We start from the raw sequence: 16961 nt of genomic DNA on the forward strand, positions 1-16961 counted from the left end.
GGCTGCGCTTTCCGCGCTCCCGGCGCTGACTTCGCGGAGGGAGAGGCAACCCCCCTCAGGAGGCGGCCTGGCTCGGAGGAAGATGGAGAGGCGCGGGGAGAAGCGCCTGGAAACCGCATTGATTTAGACATCAATCCCGGCCGGCTCCCTCCGCCCCCGCGCCGCGGGGCCCGCAGCCCCCTCCCCGGGAAGCGGCTGCCTGGCCTGGGCGCCCGGCTCCGCGGGGCCGGCGAGGGTGGAGGCCCTGAGCGCCCCGGCCTCGACGCGCGCCCTTGCGCCCCTGCGCCCCTGCGCCCCTGCGCCCCGGGCCCGGCCGCCGCGAGCAGCGCCCCGCCGCCGCCAACAGGTCTCGGGAGTCGCTCCCGAGCCCCGAGCGCCGCCGCCGCCGCCGCCTCGCAGCCCGGGCTCCGCAGAAGCGGCCCAGCCACCTGTGTCCGGCCGGCCCGGGCGCCGGTCCCCGTGGCCCGCGGCACCGCGTCCTGCGCCCCGAGCGACCGCGGCCCGCGCCGCTCCACGCGGCCGCCCGGGATCCCAGCGCGCGGCCGGAGCTGCCTGGCCGCGCACGCTGGGAAGCAAAACAATCCAAAATTCCAAAAAATAAAAGTAAATAAAAAAATAAAGTGGCATCGAAGCGATTCTGCATATAAAAAAAGCCCCTAAAATCATCTGAATGTGCTATTTTGCTGTCGGTCGTGTTATCTTCAAACATTGGCTCAGACTCCCTTCGTAGTTATTGAATTACTTTAGGAGCTAAATAAAATACACGGAATCTAAAAAATATGTACCATGTGATTTTTTTTTTTACATAAAGAAATGGTCCGGCGCGCAAAAATATTTTAAAACCCTCGATTGCTCCTGTTGGTTTTCGAATACTAGTATTTCCTTTAGGAATCGGAAATGGTGTTTCTTAGTTTCAAAGCTGGCACACTATTTTTCAGGACTCTGTTGTGCTCTTATGTTTTAATTACACGGTAGCGAGACCGTTGAAATTACAGAAAAGGATTTTTAAACTCTCCCATTTTCATAGAGAGAAGAAGTGTTCGGTGTTTGTATTAATGCCTAAACAATCCTCAATCAGAATCCTCAATCAGAAGTGGTTACGTCCAGAGCAAATAAATGATCGTTTTAAGAAGGTAATAAATAATAATTTTTTTAAAAAGCAATGCCCGTGCTTAGTGTCTCAGGGCAACTTGAAAACAGCTCCACTTTCAGAGAGTTAAATTTGTCCTTTTTGCAATCAACTGCAACTTTTGCCTTCCCTTTGAAAGGACAACAAAAAGATTTCACGCACAACTTGACCTGAACAAAAGGACCTCACGCCAGTTTTTCTTTTGTGGAGTGACAACTGGCAGAGAGGAAAACTTTATTTTTAAGCACACATGAATTGTACTTTTGGAAACCCACGGTTAAAAGAAAATGCGACTGCAGATTTGTGGCTCCAGATCAACCTCACAGGGCTTTGTTGGAGAGAAATCGTAGAGCAGGTACTTAGGGGCAGCCCGGATAAAACTCATCTTCAGGCTCAGGATAAGAAGTTGCTTTCTAAAAGTGAAACGTTCTTTTAGAGAAAAAGCTGTATTCCTGGGAGAGCCGAGCTCCAGGCCTTCCCCCACTCCCCACCGTCCCCCTCGCCCCCAAAAAGAAGCCCTCTGATCTCTGCAGTTTCAAATCCTCACATTCCCCTTCACTTTTTTTAAAAATTTCATTTGCCCCAACAGTCAAATTATATTTCTCCCACCAGCTTCCACAGCGGTAGCAGCCGCAAAAACACAGGCGGAGGGTGGCCCCAGGGAAGGTTCTGTGGTGGGTCCCGAATTCGGGGATAGGGAAATGTCCTGGGCAAGGTCTGCAGTCCCAGCACTCAGCCTCGGCGACCGTTCCCCCCCGCCCCCAGTCCGTATCAGAGGCCCAGGCTCTTACTTCTGCCCAAACTCCTCCCGCGAGGGGGTCGGGGAACCTAGCCAGGACTGGAAAGGAGGACAGAAGTGTGTGTGTGTGTGTGTGTGTGTGTGTGTGTGTGTGTGTGCAGCCCTGAGAGCATCAGGACTCCAACAATTTCCTCTCTATGGGAATGGAGGGAGAAGATCGAGGTTCGCCTACCTAGTCCCTGGCTTTCTTTAAACCTGGGCAGGTGGACGCGCTTGCAACGTAGCTCTGCGGAGCTGGGGGTTCCGCGGCTGCCACTCCAGGAGCAGGTGTCGCCCCAGGAGCAGGTGCAAAGGCGCGTCCCGCTAGGGGTCTCCTCCTCCTTCTCCCCGCCCCCCAGCCTGCCCACTGCCCGCGCCCGGACTACTGAGGCTGCCACGGGGTTTTGCAGCGTCCCCGCGGGATTCGCCCCGCAGCCCTGCTCCCCACCTGCGAAGCCAGCCAGGCGCGGGGCTTGGGGCTGCGAGAGCACGCTCCCCCAGCCCGCAGGGTTCTGCCTGCAGCTTCATTTTTCTTTTCCTAAGAGGCCAGCTGAGGGTGGGAAAACACTAACACGCTCCAAGTGTTCCTCCACCGCGGCGCACAGTGTCAACCGAAAAGTTAAGGGCTGTCCCTAACAGCTCGCAATAACTAAACTGGCCTTTCGGATTTTAACCAGACTCACGCGGAGCAGAAGAGCGTTCACGGAAAAGAGGACCCGTTGGGCTCCACCACCTAACACACTTTTTAAAAACAAACAAGCAAACTTTCCTAGATTCGACTGGAATCTGCAAAGCGTCAGCGAATTTCTGAGCTGAGAGGCAGAAGCGGGTTAGTGGTGCTGGGCTTGGGTTTTAGTTTTCTTGTCCCTGTGCTCAACCAGCCTGAGCTTGCAAACAGAATAAAATTGAAGCTAATGGAGATATCAAACAGAGCCACAATTCCGAAGGCTCCTTTTCCGCCACGAGCACCCACCGTCCATCTGCAAGTGTAATCACAGAGACTTGCGGTGTCTTCATCACTGGAGGCTCCGAAAAGAGGGGAGAAATTTCTCCGTCGTTAAAAGGAACCCTCTATTATCACTATTATTATTTGTGTATAGCAACATAAGAATTCCCCCCCGCCTCTTAAAATTCCCCCACAATATTGAAACAGCATTTGTTGTCCGATTCATACAAACGCTTGAGGCCTTTCTGGAAAACCATTACCATTCAATGGCTAGAAAATTGCTCTCCTTCCTTTAAAAAAAAAAAAAAAAGCACAGCAGCAGCTACAACCGACAACAAAAACTTTCTCCTCATAATCCTCGCCCACCGAATGACAAAGAAATGATATTGACTTACCCCTGAACGGATGAAGTGTTTGATAAGGGGGGGACTTTTCTGAAGATTTCTTTTCGGCAGCTACACAGACAGCTGCAATTCATGGGCGACACTGATTGCCAGAAACGCTATGGATTGGCATGGGGTCTGCAGCTCACAGATCCTGATCAATACCCCTACACTCACACGCCAGATGGTTTGGGGAAGGACAAAAATAAAATAGTCCAAATCAACCCACCATTATGTCTTTTTGTATTGCTCTGATAAACCTAGTTGTAGCACAAATGTGTTCTCCCAACACAAAACCTTCCTCAGGATTTTTAACATTTGGGTAGAAATAAGCAGCCCCCCCCCCTTCCTGGGATTTGGGCTGTGGTTACTGTTGTTTGGTAGAAACAAAGCTGATGGGCCCCTTATCCAGTCTGGGTTTACTTGAGGTCTATGTATTTTTGTGTGTGTGTGAATAATTTATAGGGTCTCTGATTTTAATTGAATGCTCACCTTTCTCTCCCTCTCAGAGCCTAAAATAAATAAATAAATATATATATATATATATATATATATATATATATGTATTTATTGAATGTGAAAACGCATATGAAAAGCTCTGGTAAAAATTTCCAGTCTATCTCTACAATTACTAACTCAAGTTTTTTTTTTCTTTTATAATGCAACATTTGTTGTCAAAGCTGCATTTTATTTACAGACTTCTTTTGACTCATTTAAGTATCTGATTTTGAAGAAAATCAGACCTGCGGAAGTGGTATGCTAAGAAATGGATATCCTGATCCCGGTGTAATGGCTGGTGCAACTGTCCAGATTCTAATAGTCGTGAACTAGCACTCCTGCTACCACATTTCTGTACAGTCTAATTGTGAATCAAATGCTGAGGAGAAGGGGGACCGGAGTGTAGCTTCAATTTTTTTTTTTTTAAATTCTGAGTTACACAACTTCTGAAGGTTAGAGTTCACGTGTAAACAAGGGGCAGTTAGAAAGCAATTCTTCCTTTTATTTTCTCAGAGAAAGAAACATCAAAGATATTTTGAAACATATTTGAAAATCTTATTGATATTCTTAAAATTATCCTCAAGTAGAAAATATGTTTTTCTTTTTAGAAAGAAAAGGAAAGGGCATGCAAGACTAATTTAGCAAAAATCAGGATGCTGACTAAAAATGCACATTAATTTCCCTTTAAATGGGTTTTAGGTTGACATACAAAACCTCAAACCATCATTAAGAAAAACAACGTGAAAAATCTGCTTTAATCTAGCCCAATGAAATTATACACAAAGAAGCCAATACGATTTCATGATTTCCCTGAGATCGCCAATATTGATCGAGGGAAGGGGGAGGGAGGGTGGAAGAGAGGGAGGAGGGAGAGAGGGAGGGAGCAAGGCAGCAAGAATATGCAACTCACCTTTCAACTCTCCAGCACGTGACTGCTCCCAGGCACACCAAAATGCAATTCCCAGGAGCAGATTTATCTTGGTAGCCTGGTAAACGAGTTTATCATTTTGAAAAATTCTTTTAATGGCCATCTATATACTCGGGCTTCTGTATGGAGGCAGTGCCTACTCAGTGTCCCAGCCTGGGGTCACTGGCCACTCCTGGAGCCTGAAGCCAGGGCAGGGAAGGCTGTGTTCAGGCATTGGGGCATATCAGACTCTTTGCCCAGCCTTGCTGCTCTCCTGCCCTATTTCAGTCTGGGAGCACTCCTAGACCAACAGGAGGTTGCGCTTTTGTGAACTTTTGTCCAACTCCCTAAGTTTTTCAAACATTAACTGTTTCAAATTATCCCAAGTATCCAGCTGCCATATATAAGGTGGGGAGTGGAAAGAGAGACAGCAGGAGAGGGTGGAGGGGGTGAGGAAAGACAGAGAAACAAAAAACTCAGTTATTTTACCTGTCTGATTTGGTGACATTAAAAAATGTGACAGCTAGGAAAGCGTGTCTAGCGAAGTAGAGGAACGTCCACTTTCTTACCCAGGCTTTGATACAAAAAAAAAAAAAAAATAAAAGGCAGCTCCTTGAAAGAGTAATTGGCAAGGTATTCGCCAGAGCTCAATAAAGTTGATCTATGAATAACGTCACTGTACATTCATGTAACAGGATGGTGTGGGAGGGGGTGGGGGTTTTTTTTTGTTTGTTTGTGTGTTTGTTCTGTAGCTGGAAGGGAAAGCAGGGCAGCCGCAAAAGGTCATCAAGACTAAGAACTATTTTCCAAATGAACCAAACCTTTCTCTAGCACCAGGAAGGCACATACAGTATTCCAGGCTGTGTCCTTGTTTTCTTATCAAGTTTTCTCTAACAGCTGGAAGTGGTTGGAGGGGGCTGTCTTAAGGAGACCCCCTGCTCTTCTTTTGACAGCTGATCAAAAGAAAATAGGTCACGCTTCTCAAACTTATGTCCACCCTGTCCTTAATTACTGTCTCTTTAAACAAAGGCAACATCTGCGCAACCTCAGCCAGCTTGAATCTTCGGAGGCAAACAGAGCGCAACCTGCTTTGGAAGAATCTGTTACTTTTAAGGGTTTCAATGCCGGGCAGTTGCAGGTCTTCAGCCAACACCCCTCCACCCCCCACCCAGGCCTCAGAAATCTCCACCTCCTCCCTCCGCCCGCTCCCCTCGCGGCCCCCGACCCAGGGTTACGGAACAGAGGACGTTCTGGGGAGACGAAGGTGCACCTTTTTTTTTTTTTTTTTTTTTTTTAATGCTGCGTCCTAAAACTCGCCAGGGTTTTGGTCTTTCCAGAGACAAGTTTTGGATATTACAGATGTCGGCCAAGGGTCCGTGTCCTCTGCCCCCGGAGGCAACCTGGGGCGTTCCTTTCTCGGGGTGCGCGCGCGCGCGTGTGTGCGCGTGTGTGTGTGTGCGCGCGTGTGTGCGCGGTACAGGGAAAATCCGCGGGGGTCGTCCCGGACGGTCTCCGTACTCCCTGCTCCCAGGAGGAGAAGTTTGCACCCGATGGGCAACAATCGGTAACAATCTTGCGGGCACCCTCCCCCCTCCCACCCACCCTCCGCTTCTTTCCAAGTCCCCAACACGGGAGGATTTGGTCGCCTCGAAGCCGCAGCTCCTAGAGTTCTAGTTTTGTTTTGCAACCTCACAGGGCCCTGCTGCAGCCTCATAACTGGGAGATTTATGGGCTCGCCGGGTAATTAAATGATGTTATTGTGTTAAGTTTGCTTTGGACTACGGTGGCCCGCACCGCCGAGGGGCTGGCGTCGCGGGGCGCAGCTCGGAGGCGGCGCGGGGCTTGGGGTTCCTTCCGCCCGGGCAGACCGCGCACGCCTCGGTCTGGGGAATTTGCCCTGCATGCATTAGAAATACAGAAGCGCCTGCATTTGTAAAAGGGTCAACTACAGGCTCTGAGATAGAGACGCTTGGGAAGTGGCTCGCTAGGAGACTTGGGTTTGTTTTTTGTTTTGTTTTTTTTTTCTTTTTTTCTTTTTTCCAGCAGCACAGACTGGCTTGCTAGCCTCCAGAAAAAGAAAAAGAAAAAGAAAAAGAAAGCTGTGGGGTGAAGCAAAGGGAACTAAAGCAATGCCCTTTTCTACAGATCGCAGCTGCTCGAGAGGGACCGAGGGCGGCATCTTTAACATTTCTCCCCGGTGCTCGCACTCTCGCCTCTCTCTCCCCGCGACCCTCTCTTCTTCTTCTCCTCCCTCCCTCCCTCTCCTTGACGTTCGATTCTAGTGGCAGAGGAGGAGGAAAAAAAAAAAAAAAGGCACAGAGCCGTCAGCCAAACCTGAAACGGCCGGCCCCGCCCCCTCCGCGGCCATTGGCAGGCGCGCCCCGGAGGCCCGCCCCCCGGGGCAGCGGCGCGCTCGGAGTGGCCGCGCGCGACGCCCATCGGGCCCCGCCCCGCCCCGCGCCCGGGAGGCTAGGTTGGCTGCCCCGGCGAGCGGCAGAGCCCTTCTGGACAGCTCCCGCTCACCCAAACAGAAGACGTCGGCGCCGGAGCGGGCTCGGACATGGCGAGGCAGCGCGCCGGCCCGAGCGGCGGGGCCCGGTGATCCCCCCTCCCTCCCCGCCCCCCCCGCACGCACGCCCCGGCCGCCCCCTCCCCGCCCCCACCCCGCCCCGGGCGCGCCCGCACCCGCACCCGCGCCCGCGCCCGCAGCCCGCAGCCCGCAGCCCGCAGCCCGGGGCGCACGCCCGCGCGCACACTCCCGCACTCGCGCGCCCTCCCCGCTCCCGCGCCCCGGCCCCGCCACGCGCGCCTCGCCCGCCCGCCGGCCGCCCCCGCCGCCCCCGCCGCCCCCGGGCCCCGATGGACTGAATGAAGGCTGCCTACACCGCCTATCGATGCCTCACCAAAGACCTAGAAGGCTGCGCCATGAACCCGGAGCTGACAATGGAAAGTCTGGGCACTTTGCACGGGCCGGCCGGCGGCGGCAGCGGCGGGGGCGGGGGCGGGGGCGGCGGGGGCGGCGGCGGGGGCCCGGGCCCTGAGCAGGAGCTGCTGGCCAGCCCCAGCCCCCACCACGCGGCCCGCGGCGCCGCCGGCTCGCTGCGGGGCCCTCCGCCGCCGCCGCCGCCGCCCCCGCCCCCGCCGGCCGCACACCAGGAGCTGGGCACCGCGGCGGCGGCGGCGGCGGCGGCGGCGGCGTCGCGCTCGGCCATGGTCACCAGCATGGCCTCGATCCTGGACGGCGGCGACTACCGGCCCGAGCTCTCCATCCCGCTGCACCACGCCATGAGCATGTCCTGCGACTCGTCCCCGCCCGGCATGGGCATGAGCAACACCTACACCACGCTGACGCCGCTGCAGCCGCTGCCGCCCATCTCCACCGTGTCCGACAAGTTCCACCACCCGCACCCGCACCACCACCCGCACCACCACCACCACCACCACCACCAGCGCCTGTCGGGCAACGTCAGCGGCAGCTTCACCCTCATGCGCGACGAGCGCGGGCTCCCGGCCATGAACAACCTGTACGGCCCCTACAAGGAGATGCCCGGCATGAGCCAGAGCCTGTCCCCGCTGGCCGCCGCGCCGCTGGGCAACGGGCTGGGCGGCCTCCACAACGCGCAGCAGAGCCTGCCCAGCTACGGGCCGCCGGGCCACGACAAAATGCTCAGCCCCAACTTCGACGCGCACCACACTGCCATGCTGACCCGCGGGGAGCAGCACCTGTCCCGCGGCCTGGGCACCCCGCCCGCGGCCATGATGTCGCACCTCAACGGCCTGCACCACCCGGGCCACGCGCAGTCCCACGGGCCGGTGCTGGCGCCCAGCCGCGAGCGGCCGCCCTCGTCCTCGTCTGGCTCGCAGGTGGCCACATCGGGCCAGCTGGAGGAGATCAACACCAAAGAGGTGGCCCAGCGCATCACGGCCGAGCTGAAGCGCTACAGCATCCCGCAGGCGATCTTCGCGCAGAGGGTGCTGTGCCGGTCTCAGGGGACGCTCTCCGACCTGCTGCGGAACCCAAAACCGTGGAGTAAACTCAAATCTGGCAGGGAGACCTTTCGCAGGATGTGGAAGTGGCTTCAGGAGCCCGAGTTCCAGCGCATGTCCGCCTTACGCCTGGCAGGTAAGCCCAGGAGGGCCCCCCCCCCCGGAGCCCGGCTGCTGCGGGGAGGGCTCCGGGCCGCTGTGGCCCCAGGTCCGCGCGCCTCGCCTCCGCTCCTTCCTCCTCCCCGCTCGGCTCTTCCTATTTTCTCTCCACTTTATTTCTTCTTCTGTCATTTCCTCCTCCTCCTCCTCCTCCTCCTCCTCCTCCTCCTCCTCCTCCTCCCTTCTTCCTTGTCTGCTTTCTCTTTTTCTCCTGCATTTTCATATTTCTCTTCCTCCCTCTTGGACTCCAAGCTCTCATTGACCGACCCCCACCACCACCACCACATTTCATTCACCAGCCCCCCCTCCCCCCGTGTGCCCATGTTACCCCCTCTTTCTGACCTTCTCTACTTGTGGGACAAGGGACCCGGGGTGCGCAGTGTGCACTAGGAGCCTTCTCTTTACAGGACTCACAGAGGCCGGGGATTGGCCTTTTTCAAAGCCCTGTGCACTTGAACTCTTGCTTAGACAATACATTTCGGTTTTCCGGGCTGCCTGGTCCCCCCTCTATGGAGGCAGTTGCTCTTCAGAAAGGGAAAAAAAAAATTCTCCGTTCTTCTCCCACCACCGTATCAGGCAAACTTCTTTAGTTATTAGCAGGAGTCACAATCTCGACCGCGCGGGGAGCGGGTGGCCAGGACACAGCAGCGCTTCCCGGGCTCACCTCCGGCCTCGGCGTTGGCCTGGGGGAGTGTGGCACCGAGAGAGCCGGGCTCGGGCCAGTCCCCGCGTCACTGCCCACGGAGGGGAGCGTGGAAGGACGGAGGCCGGGACTATCACATTCACCTCCGGGAGAATGGAGGAGGAAAAACTAAGAACGGGAGAGCTCCCCAACACTCGCCGGCCGCCCTGGCCCGGCTCCCAGCTCTTGCTGGCATTTGCCGAGGCTTGGCTGAGCTCGGAGGGAGGCTAGGCGCTCTTTAGAAGAGGTGCTGAAAAAATTAAGATGCAGGTTAGTTAACGCATCTTGGCCGCGGGCTGCAGGCTCCGCCTTTGCATGAAGCGGACGCCGATTGTGCGCGCAGCGCGGCGGCGGGGAGGGCCGGCGGCCGGCGGGAGGGGACGGGTCGACGCGCTGGTTACATTGTTCTGGAGCGGGCTTGGCTCTTTGTGCCTCCTCTAGCGGCCGAGCCGCGAGGTACAGCCCTCTATTGTTCTAGGAGCACAGATACCTCCTGTGTGGGCGGCGGGAGCCGGAGAGAAAGACGCAGCGGTGGCTGCGACGGGCACACCGCCGTGCGCTTTTGTGCGCGCAGCCCCAGCTTGGTGCGCGGCGCGGCCGAGCTGCCGCCGGCCCCGAGGGGCAGGGTGGCCGGGCGCCCCACGCAGCACCCTGCTGCAAGTCCGGGTGGGCAGTTGCCCTCGGACCGGGGCCGTCTCTCCGGAGCCGCGGGGCCACCGAGGGCACCGTTCGTAGTGGCAGGGATTGACGTTGGTGCGGAAAGTGGGATGCGCCTTGTGTGCGGCCGGCACGGTTGGGAGCCCGCTGTGCGCAACGCGCTTCCGGAGCGGCGAGCTCGCGCTTCCTCCCCGGCTCCCTGGGGCTTTCCTCGCACCGCTGGGCCCGGCTGGTGGGGTGCGCTCTCCCGACGCCCGGCAGGGCTGGGGGCGTGTTCGCCCGGCCTTGGGGAGGGGGCGTTTCCACTCTGCCCGCCTCTGCCTATACCGGCTGTTGGGAGGATTCCGGTCTCCAGGCAGTAATCATCCCTCAGTGTTGATCTGAAAAGATACAGAAAACTGCCCCCCCAAAAAAAAAAGCTTCCCCAAATCTGTGGACTCTTTATACTTTTGCGCGTAGGTGTAGTCATCTATCTTTTTCCTTTAGCTCTAGTTTAATTGTCTCCTACAATTTCCTCTGATTTGCTCCTAGGAAAGATTAAGCAGTGAATAGAGGGCAGTGGTGAGAAATAAACTGGAGGCTACTGACACTTCTGAACAGTGGCGTACCCTCTTTGTATTAGGCGGGGGGGGGGGAACACCTCGAGTCCCTCTCAGGTGAGCTTGAGCACCCGCTGGCTTTCTGGGCACAAGGGACCAGAAAGAACTTGGCAGCTGCAGTGGAGGGTACAGTAAAGGCAGGATGACAGCTATTCTATTCCAGAGCATGTCAGAGCGCTGCCGCCCCCTCACGCCTGTCCTGCAAAGGACAAAGCAAAGAAAGAGAAAGAGAGAGAGAGAGAGAGAGAGAGAGGAAGAAAGAAAGAAAGAAAAGAAAAGAAAAGAAAAGAAAAGAAAAGAAAAAGCCTTGTGCCTATATGTGTCTGAAAGTGATATGCCAAGTATGCTTTACCAGTTAACCGACCTCAGCCCCAAGCATTGCTGGGACAAGGGCACATGTGGCATACATGGGGGTCCCCAGTCCTACCACGCACCCCAGGAAAGTCGGGGTAGGGGGGCACTCTTTAGGGACTGGCTTGGGGAAGCATGCAGGCTTTTCCAGGGAGGAGTTTGCTGAAGCCACCTCCACAGGAGACTGGAAGCCTCCTTCAGCGAGTGGGAAATTCCTGCTGAGGACCCCGCTTTGCTCAAGCATTCAAATGTGTGTCTGTTTTATTACCCCTCGATGAAAGGGGACAAGAGCTTTAGCCTTTTTATCTGGCCATTTTATCTGCAACTACAAGTGTGCTGAGTGGTTATTATTACGTAGGAGGCTTTTCAGTTTGGGGTCAGTAGATCAGTCTCTTCAGACACTGACGCAGAAGCCAGAACTGGTAAGTAGGTATTATGTGCTCAGGAGCACTAGGGGACAGGAGCAAATGGAGAAGAAAAGCAGAGGCCTTCCCTGCCAGGAGTATCGATCGGAATCCCCACGGGGACGCTGCTGACGGCCCACACGGTAGGGCTCCCGGGGAGAAGCCAGCCCTGTTGGCTCCATGGGGCGGCTGTACCTGACTGCCAGGCCCAAGCCTCGGAGAGCCCGCTGGGCACCTCTAGCTCACCCCCATCAGGCCTCTTTTTTCTCCCCTAGTCTCCTTTTAATTTCCCTTTCTCATTTTGGACCTCTCTGGATCTTGCCAGAGGCCCAACCAGACAGGGGTTGAGGGACCTCAGAATCCAGGTCTGATTTGGATCACTTCCTATAAGACCTCACCCTCAGGTGAAGTAGACCCCAGCACTACAGGAGCAGGTTTTTCCTCTGCGCTCCCACCTGCCTCCCGCAGGTCTCTCTCCCCCGTGGCAACTGCTTGGTGTACCCACAGCTCAGGGTGGCATTTCTAAGGGTAAGGGACAAGACACAGTAAACTCAAATCGCCCCAGCACTAGTTTTCAGAGAGGTGGACTCCAAGAGCACTATTTCGTTAGGAAAAGGTGGCCAGGGCAGCAGGTGGTTGTAGGTGTACCCAGTTGGGTCCAGTCCTGGTTCTGGAGGCATGCTCCTGCAGGGCAGTTTGTATACCCCGGCGAGAGGCAGCAAGGACAAACTCCCGCAGGTCTGAACACAAACACTCCCAGACTTTGAGCCCGTCTCTGAACCAAGCACAAACACGAAAAAAGGAGGGACTGAAAAAAAAACCCGGGTAAACCCTGGACAGGAGCGTCACGGAGGAAAATCAAGGCTTCCCTGGCAGGAGTGGTTTCCTCCAACGCACAGAAGACAGAGCAAAGCCTCTGACAATAACCTGCCAAGGTTTGCGCCTCCCAAGACCCGGGCTCCGGGGCGGCCTGCTTGGAACTTGCCACACATCCGGCGGCGGTAGATAGACACACGGCCCAGTTCAGACAGCAACTCCCAGCGGCCAGGCTGGAGGCACCTGAGGGGCTTTCACCCACCTACCAAGGTGTGGCCTGGGTCACAGGACGCCCGCAGCGGTAGAGCCTGGCCGGCACAGGGCGCAGCGGCTCCGGCCAGAGGCGCCACAGGCCTGCGTGTCCCCTTCGGTGCCAAGGAAAAGGCACCTTCTAAGCCGAGAGGCAGGGACCTCATTGTCGGAACCTCACACCCCACCGCACCCCTTCCGCTGGTCCGCCTCTGGCCCAGCTCGGCCCAAGTCTCCCGGCAGTGAGAGACCCAACGCATCCACGTCCGTGTCCAACACAAAATACTTTTGCCAGCTGGCCGGTCGGATTAATGATGGGAAAGCTCGTTACTGTCCTTGCTTGGTCAAGCCCCGGGTGCCTGGAGAACACCTTCCTAACACGCATTAGAGTGAGCGGCGCGGGCGGAGAGGACAGGGCGCTGGAGAGGGTGGTGAAGCCGAGCGCGAGAAGCAGCCTAGGCCGCCAGGCGCCCTGGACGCGGGTGGCTGTGCATTTATTTTTATTCCAGGCTTTCCACCGTGTGGTTATGTCACTTTCTCAAACAAATGTGTATATGGAGGGAGATCGATGCTGATAATGTTTAGAAGATTAAAAGAGCATTAATGCTGGCAACAATAACGTAAACGTGTGGACCCAGATCTCATTGATCTGGAACCTGATCCGGCGCGTTTCCAGTAAGCCCGACGGCGGGCTCTTCCCAGCAGAGCGCTCGCCAGCGCCCCCGCTCCCCAGCGCCCCTGCTCCCGGTGGGCCCCGGTGGGTGTCGGCCACGGCTTCTCCCCGGCGCGGCCCCTTCCCGAGGTTTTCTGGGTCGCAGAGCTGCTAGCCATCTCTGTAGCCCGAGCGCGCCATGCGGCCTGCGCTCCCGGCCTAGGGCTCTGCGGCTGGTGGAGTCCATGAAGGGGCTGCAGGGGACAGTGCTGGAGTCCTCGGGGCTCGTGTCTCTCCCTCCCTCCCTCTCTCTCCCTCTCTCCTCTGTCCTGGGGTACTGTCACTACCGGTCCGCATGACTCCCATCAAACTGGGCCCGGGGCAACTTCTTCCCTCCTCCTAAGCCATCCATGACGTTTGACCTACCTCTCGACTTGCGGGAACTGGAACGACCAAACCCAACTTGGAAATGTCTCTCAAGCTGCCCAGTAGCCGCGCAGCTTCTGGATCCTCAGATCCCCTCGCGGCTTTCCTGGGTCTTCATTAAAAGGAATCATTCACCCTAAAGTGTTTGCATTAGGTGGGAAATTAAATGCTGCCCCAGTGACAAAGGCTTGGGCTTCATCCTTCAGAAGGGTCTACTCTAGGTTAATTGGGTCAACCCGGGAAGAATCTTGTTTCCTGTACCGGCTGTGGCAGGAAGTTAAGAAAATCAGACTGGGGAACACCACCCCACCCCTTCCCGCTAGCTGGAGAGAACTTAGGCTCTGAGACCCGAGTGGGAGTTGGTTTGTTTTTTTTTTTTCCTGAGGCGCCTGCATTGACTGATTTTTGAGCTCTTCCTTCCTTCCCCTGGGGGAGATGGGCACCCCGTGCCCCAGTGGCTCCCCTTGCCAAATGGTGGCTTATTCTTCCAGACAGGAACACTAAGGTGAATTTTACTGAAAAGAATGAAAGAACTGGGGTGGTCGTGGGGATGGGATGGGAATTAAATTGTTCTGGCTTTTCAAAATCCTAAATCCTCCAGTTGGTGAGAACTAAGCTTTTCCTTCAATAGGTGGTCTCAATCTGGAAGGAAAGGAGTGTTTTCCTTCCTTCTTCTAGAATAAAATGAGAAAAAGGAGGAAGAGGGAGGAGAGAAGGAGAAAAATCTTTCATGGTTCTGCCTTGAGATGTGCCAAAGGATGAACTGGTATTTCTTTCTGTCATTCCCAGAGATGGGGTTCAGCTTCCCCACCAGTGGACTTCTTAATGACGGGAGCTTTGAGACATCTTGATTTCTTTGCCCTACCCCCCTTCCTGAAAACTGCAGTTACCTGGATCAGGTGATCAGATACAGAGGATGAGTGGTGTCCTTCAGAACTGGAAGACAACTGTCCCCCTCCCCATTGACCCCACTTGAAAAGCTCCTAGGTTCTAGGAGGGATTAGTGCATTTAGACTGTCCTTTATATCCATCCTAGAACCCCAAAATAGAGCAGGGGTTCTGGTGAATGGTGAAGGGAGGGCAGAGGGGAAAATGATTCCCCAGATATTGTCTCCAAGAGGAGAAATGCTTTACTTCCCTCCAGAGTCAGGTCTATCTGGAGGTAATGGGGCTCTGGGCAGGTTTACCTCATCAAGCTCCAAACCTGAACCTTAGGGAAGGAGAGCTTGCCTCTCCTTCTGTCTTCGACACAAGACTTTATTGTCAGGTCACTCTTGGTTTTCTGTCCATTAGTATCTGTTTCTAAAGGAATATCAAAGGAAAGAGGTTGAGGGAAGACAATACTGAGCCTCACCACACCACAGCTGGTGGCTGATGTTGGCAGAAACTGTCTTCGGGAAGAGTGGTATCATGTAGGGGGATCCCTGGAGGAATGAAAACCTCAAAGGAGAAGGAGAGAGATTTAATTTCTGGGTTCTTGCCAAAGGAAGGGAAATGAGAGGGGAATAAATAGAAATAATTCCCTGGATAAAGGGCCCTGGGGAGAAGGGTGTGTATGGAGTAAGGCCCTGGGCCTTAAACTTTATCTACAGACTCTCTGGATTATCCTCACCCCTGACCATCTTAGAGACACTTTTTTTTTTTTCTCCTGATCTGGGGAAAGTCACTTTCTCCAGGTGATACTTTTCTTGGTGGAGAGAGAACATTATGAAGAAGCCTAATGGAGTCATTTATGGTATCCTGTACAGAGCCTGCTCAAGACGGGCTGGAGGCCCACCAGCACTCCTCTTCACCCACTCTGTCCCTCCACCCCACTTCATTGCCTTTGGGAAAGGCTTTTTGTTATCCAAGTCTCACTGAAGGCAACAACTCTGGAAAATGTGCATAGGTTCTAGTAAGCACAGGGAGAGGGGAGGATGGGAAACTGGATAATTCAGCCCATCTGATACCTGACAAGGTGTGGCATGGGCAAAGCACAAGGGCAGGCTGTGGACATGCATATGGAGTTAGTCTTATTTAGGGAGCAGGATTCCTAGAAGTCGTGGACATTTTTTAATGAAAAACCATCCCCACGCAAATTGCCCCAGAGGGAAGGGAGGCTCTGCATTCCACTTTGGTGCCTCTGTCGCCATTCGAAGATCCATTACTCTCCTGTAGAAAGCAGACTTTGTTTGGGTTGGAAGCACACCTCCAATGTAATTTAATCAGCATCGGACTTTGGCTCATGTAATCAAATATACATATACTTTCTCCTGCAGGAAGAAAAATAATTTCTCTGTAACTGGTATTGACTTGAAATCATGTAATCTCTGGAAAGCATCACATTTTTAAAGGGAAAGGTAAAATTAAGGGGGAAAGAACCCACAGGTTTGGTGGTGTGCCTTACCATCGCTAAGAGAGCCAGTTACCACCTAAGAAAGGGCTGCTTCAATTTTAGATATTTCATTCCAGCTGCTTTTGTACAGTTAACCCCACAAATCTATACAGGTAGGAAATGACGTTGACTGGCCCACCAGATCCTAGGAATTTGGGCTTTATATTTGGGTTGAGACATCCTTGGAGGAACCTATTTGGTGTTCCACAGGCAGCAGCAGCAAAATCTCAGTGGGCCATGAGCCCTTCTTTAATGGTGATTGGTAGCTATTGGCAGCTCACTCCCTACTCTACCCTCGGGGCCTTAAGCGTGAAGCTCTGCCCTAAAGCATCCTCCCCGAGCAAGCCCGGACTCCCCACCCCCAGGGCGAGGCTCTGGGCTTTACCCAAGTTGAGTCTGTTAGGGAATCTGTTGTAAACACAGATCCATTGATTTGCATTTGTCAGAGAGTAAAGTTAAACCAGTGAAAAGAGAAGCCCTTACCCTTTTATGCAGGGCCAGGGAAACCTTTCATATTGATCCTATTGATCCAACCTTTCCCTTTAAGGAAACCACATAGTTAAAGACCCTCGTTCAATAGATTTACCCTTCGTGCTTGTGATATTCCTTTAAGTGTTCTCATCTAGGATAGCTGGGCATTAAGCCCACACTCCAAACCAAACAAAAATGAAAAGGAGGGGGGTAGGAGGGGAGGGGTCAGGAGGCAGAGTTGTGGGAAGTGAAATTGAATCAAACTGAAATGTGTAATGACTCTGTTGGAGATGTTTTTCTTGTTCTTCTGAGATGACATGCAGGGTTAAGAACAAAATAGATGCATTTAGCGTCTCTCTCTCTCTCTCTCTCTCTCTCTCTCTCTCTCTCTCTCTCTCTCCTTTTTTCCACAAAAGAAAATGTGTTTATATGCTAGAGTAGCAATGTCTCAGGAGCATCATTTTCTACTATAAATTTATTTCAATCCAGCCAC

General features: G+C 54.3%; 1 protein-coding gene across 1 annotated transcript in view; it reads left to right on the top strand.

Annotated features, from left to right (window-relative positions):
• Positions 1 to 7509: 7509 nt before the first annotated feature.
• Positions 7510 to 16961, top strand: part of LOC129495607 (one cut domain family member 2) — a 50293-nt gene continuing 40841 nt past the window's right edge. The window contains exon 1 of the mRNA XM_055303280.1: positions 7510 to 8764. Coding sequence (XP_055159255.1) covers positions 7510 to 8764 — 1255 coding nt within the window. The remainder of the gene's footprint in view (positions 8765 to 16961) is intronic.

The sequence above is a fragment of the Nyctereutes procyonoides genome, unplaced genomic scaffold, assembly GCF_905146905.1.
Source record: "Nyctereutes procyonoides isolate TBG_1078 unplaced genomic scaffold, NYPRO_anot_genome, whole genome shotgun sequence".
Lineage (NCBI taxonomy): Eukaryota > Metazoa > Chordata > Mammalia > Carnivora > Canidae > Nyctereutes > Nyctereutes procyonoides.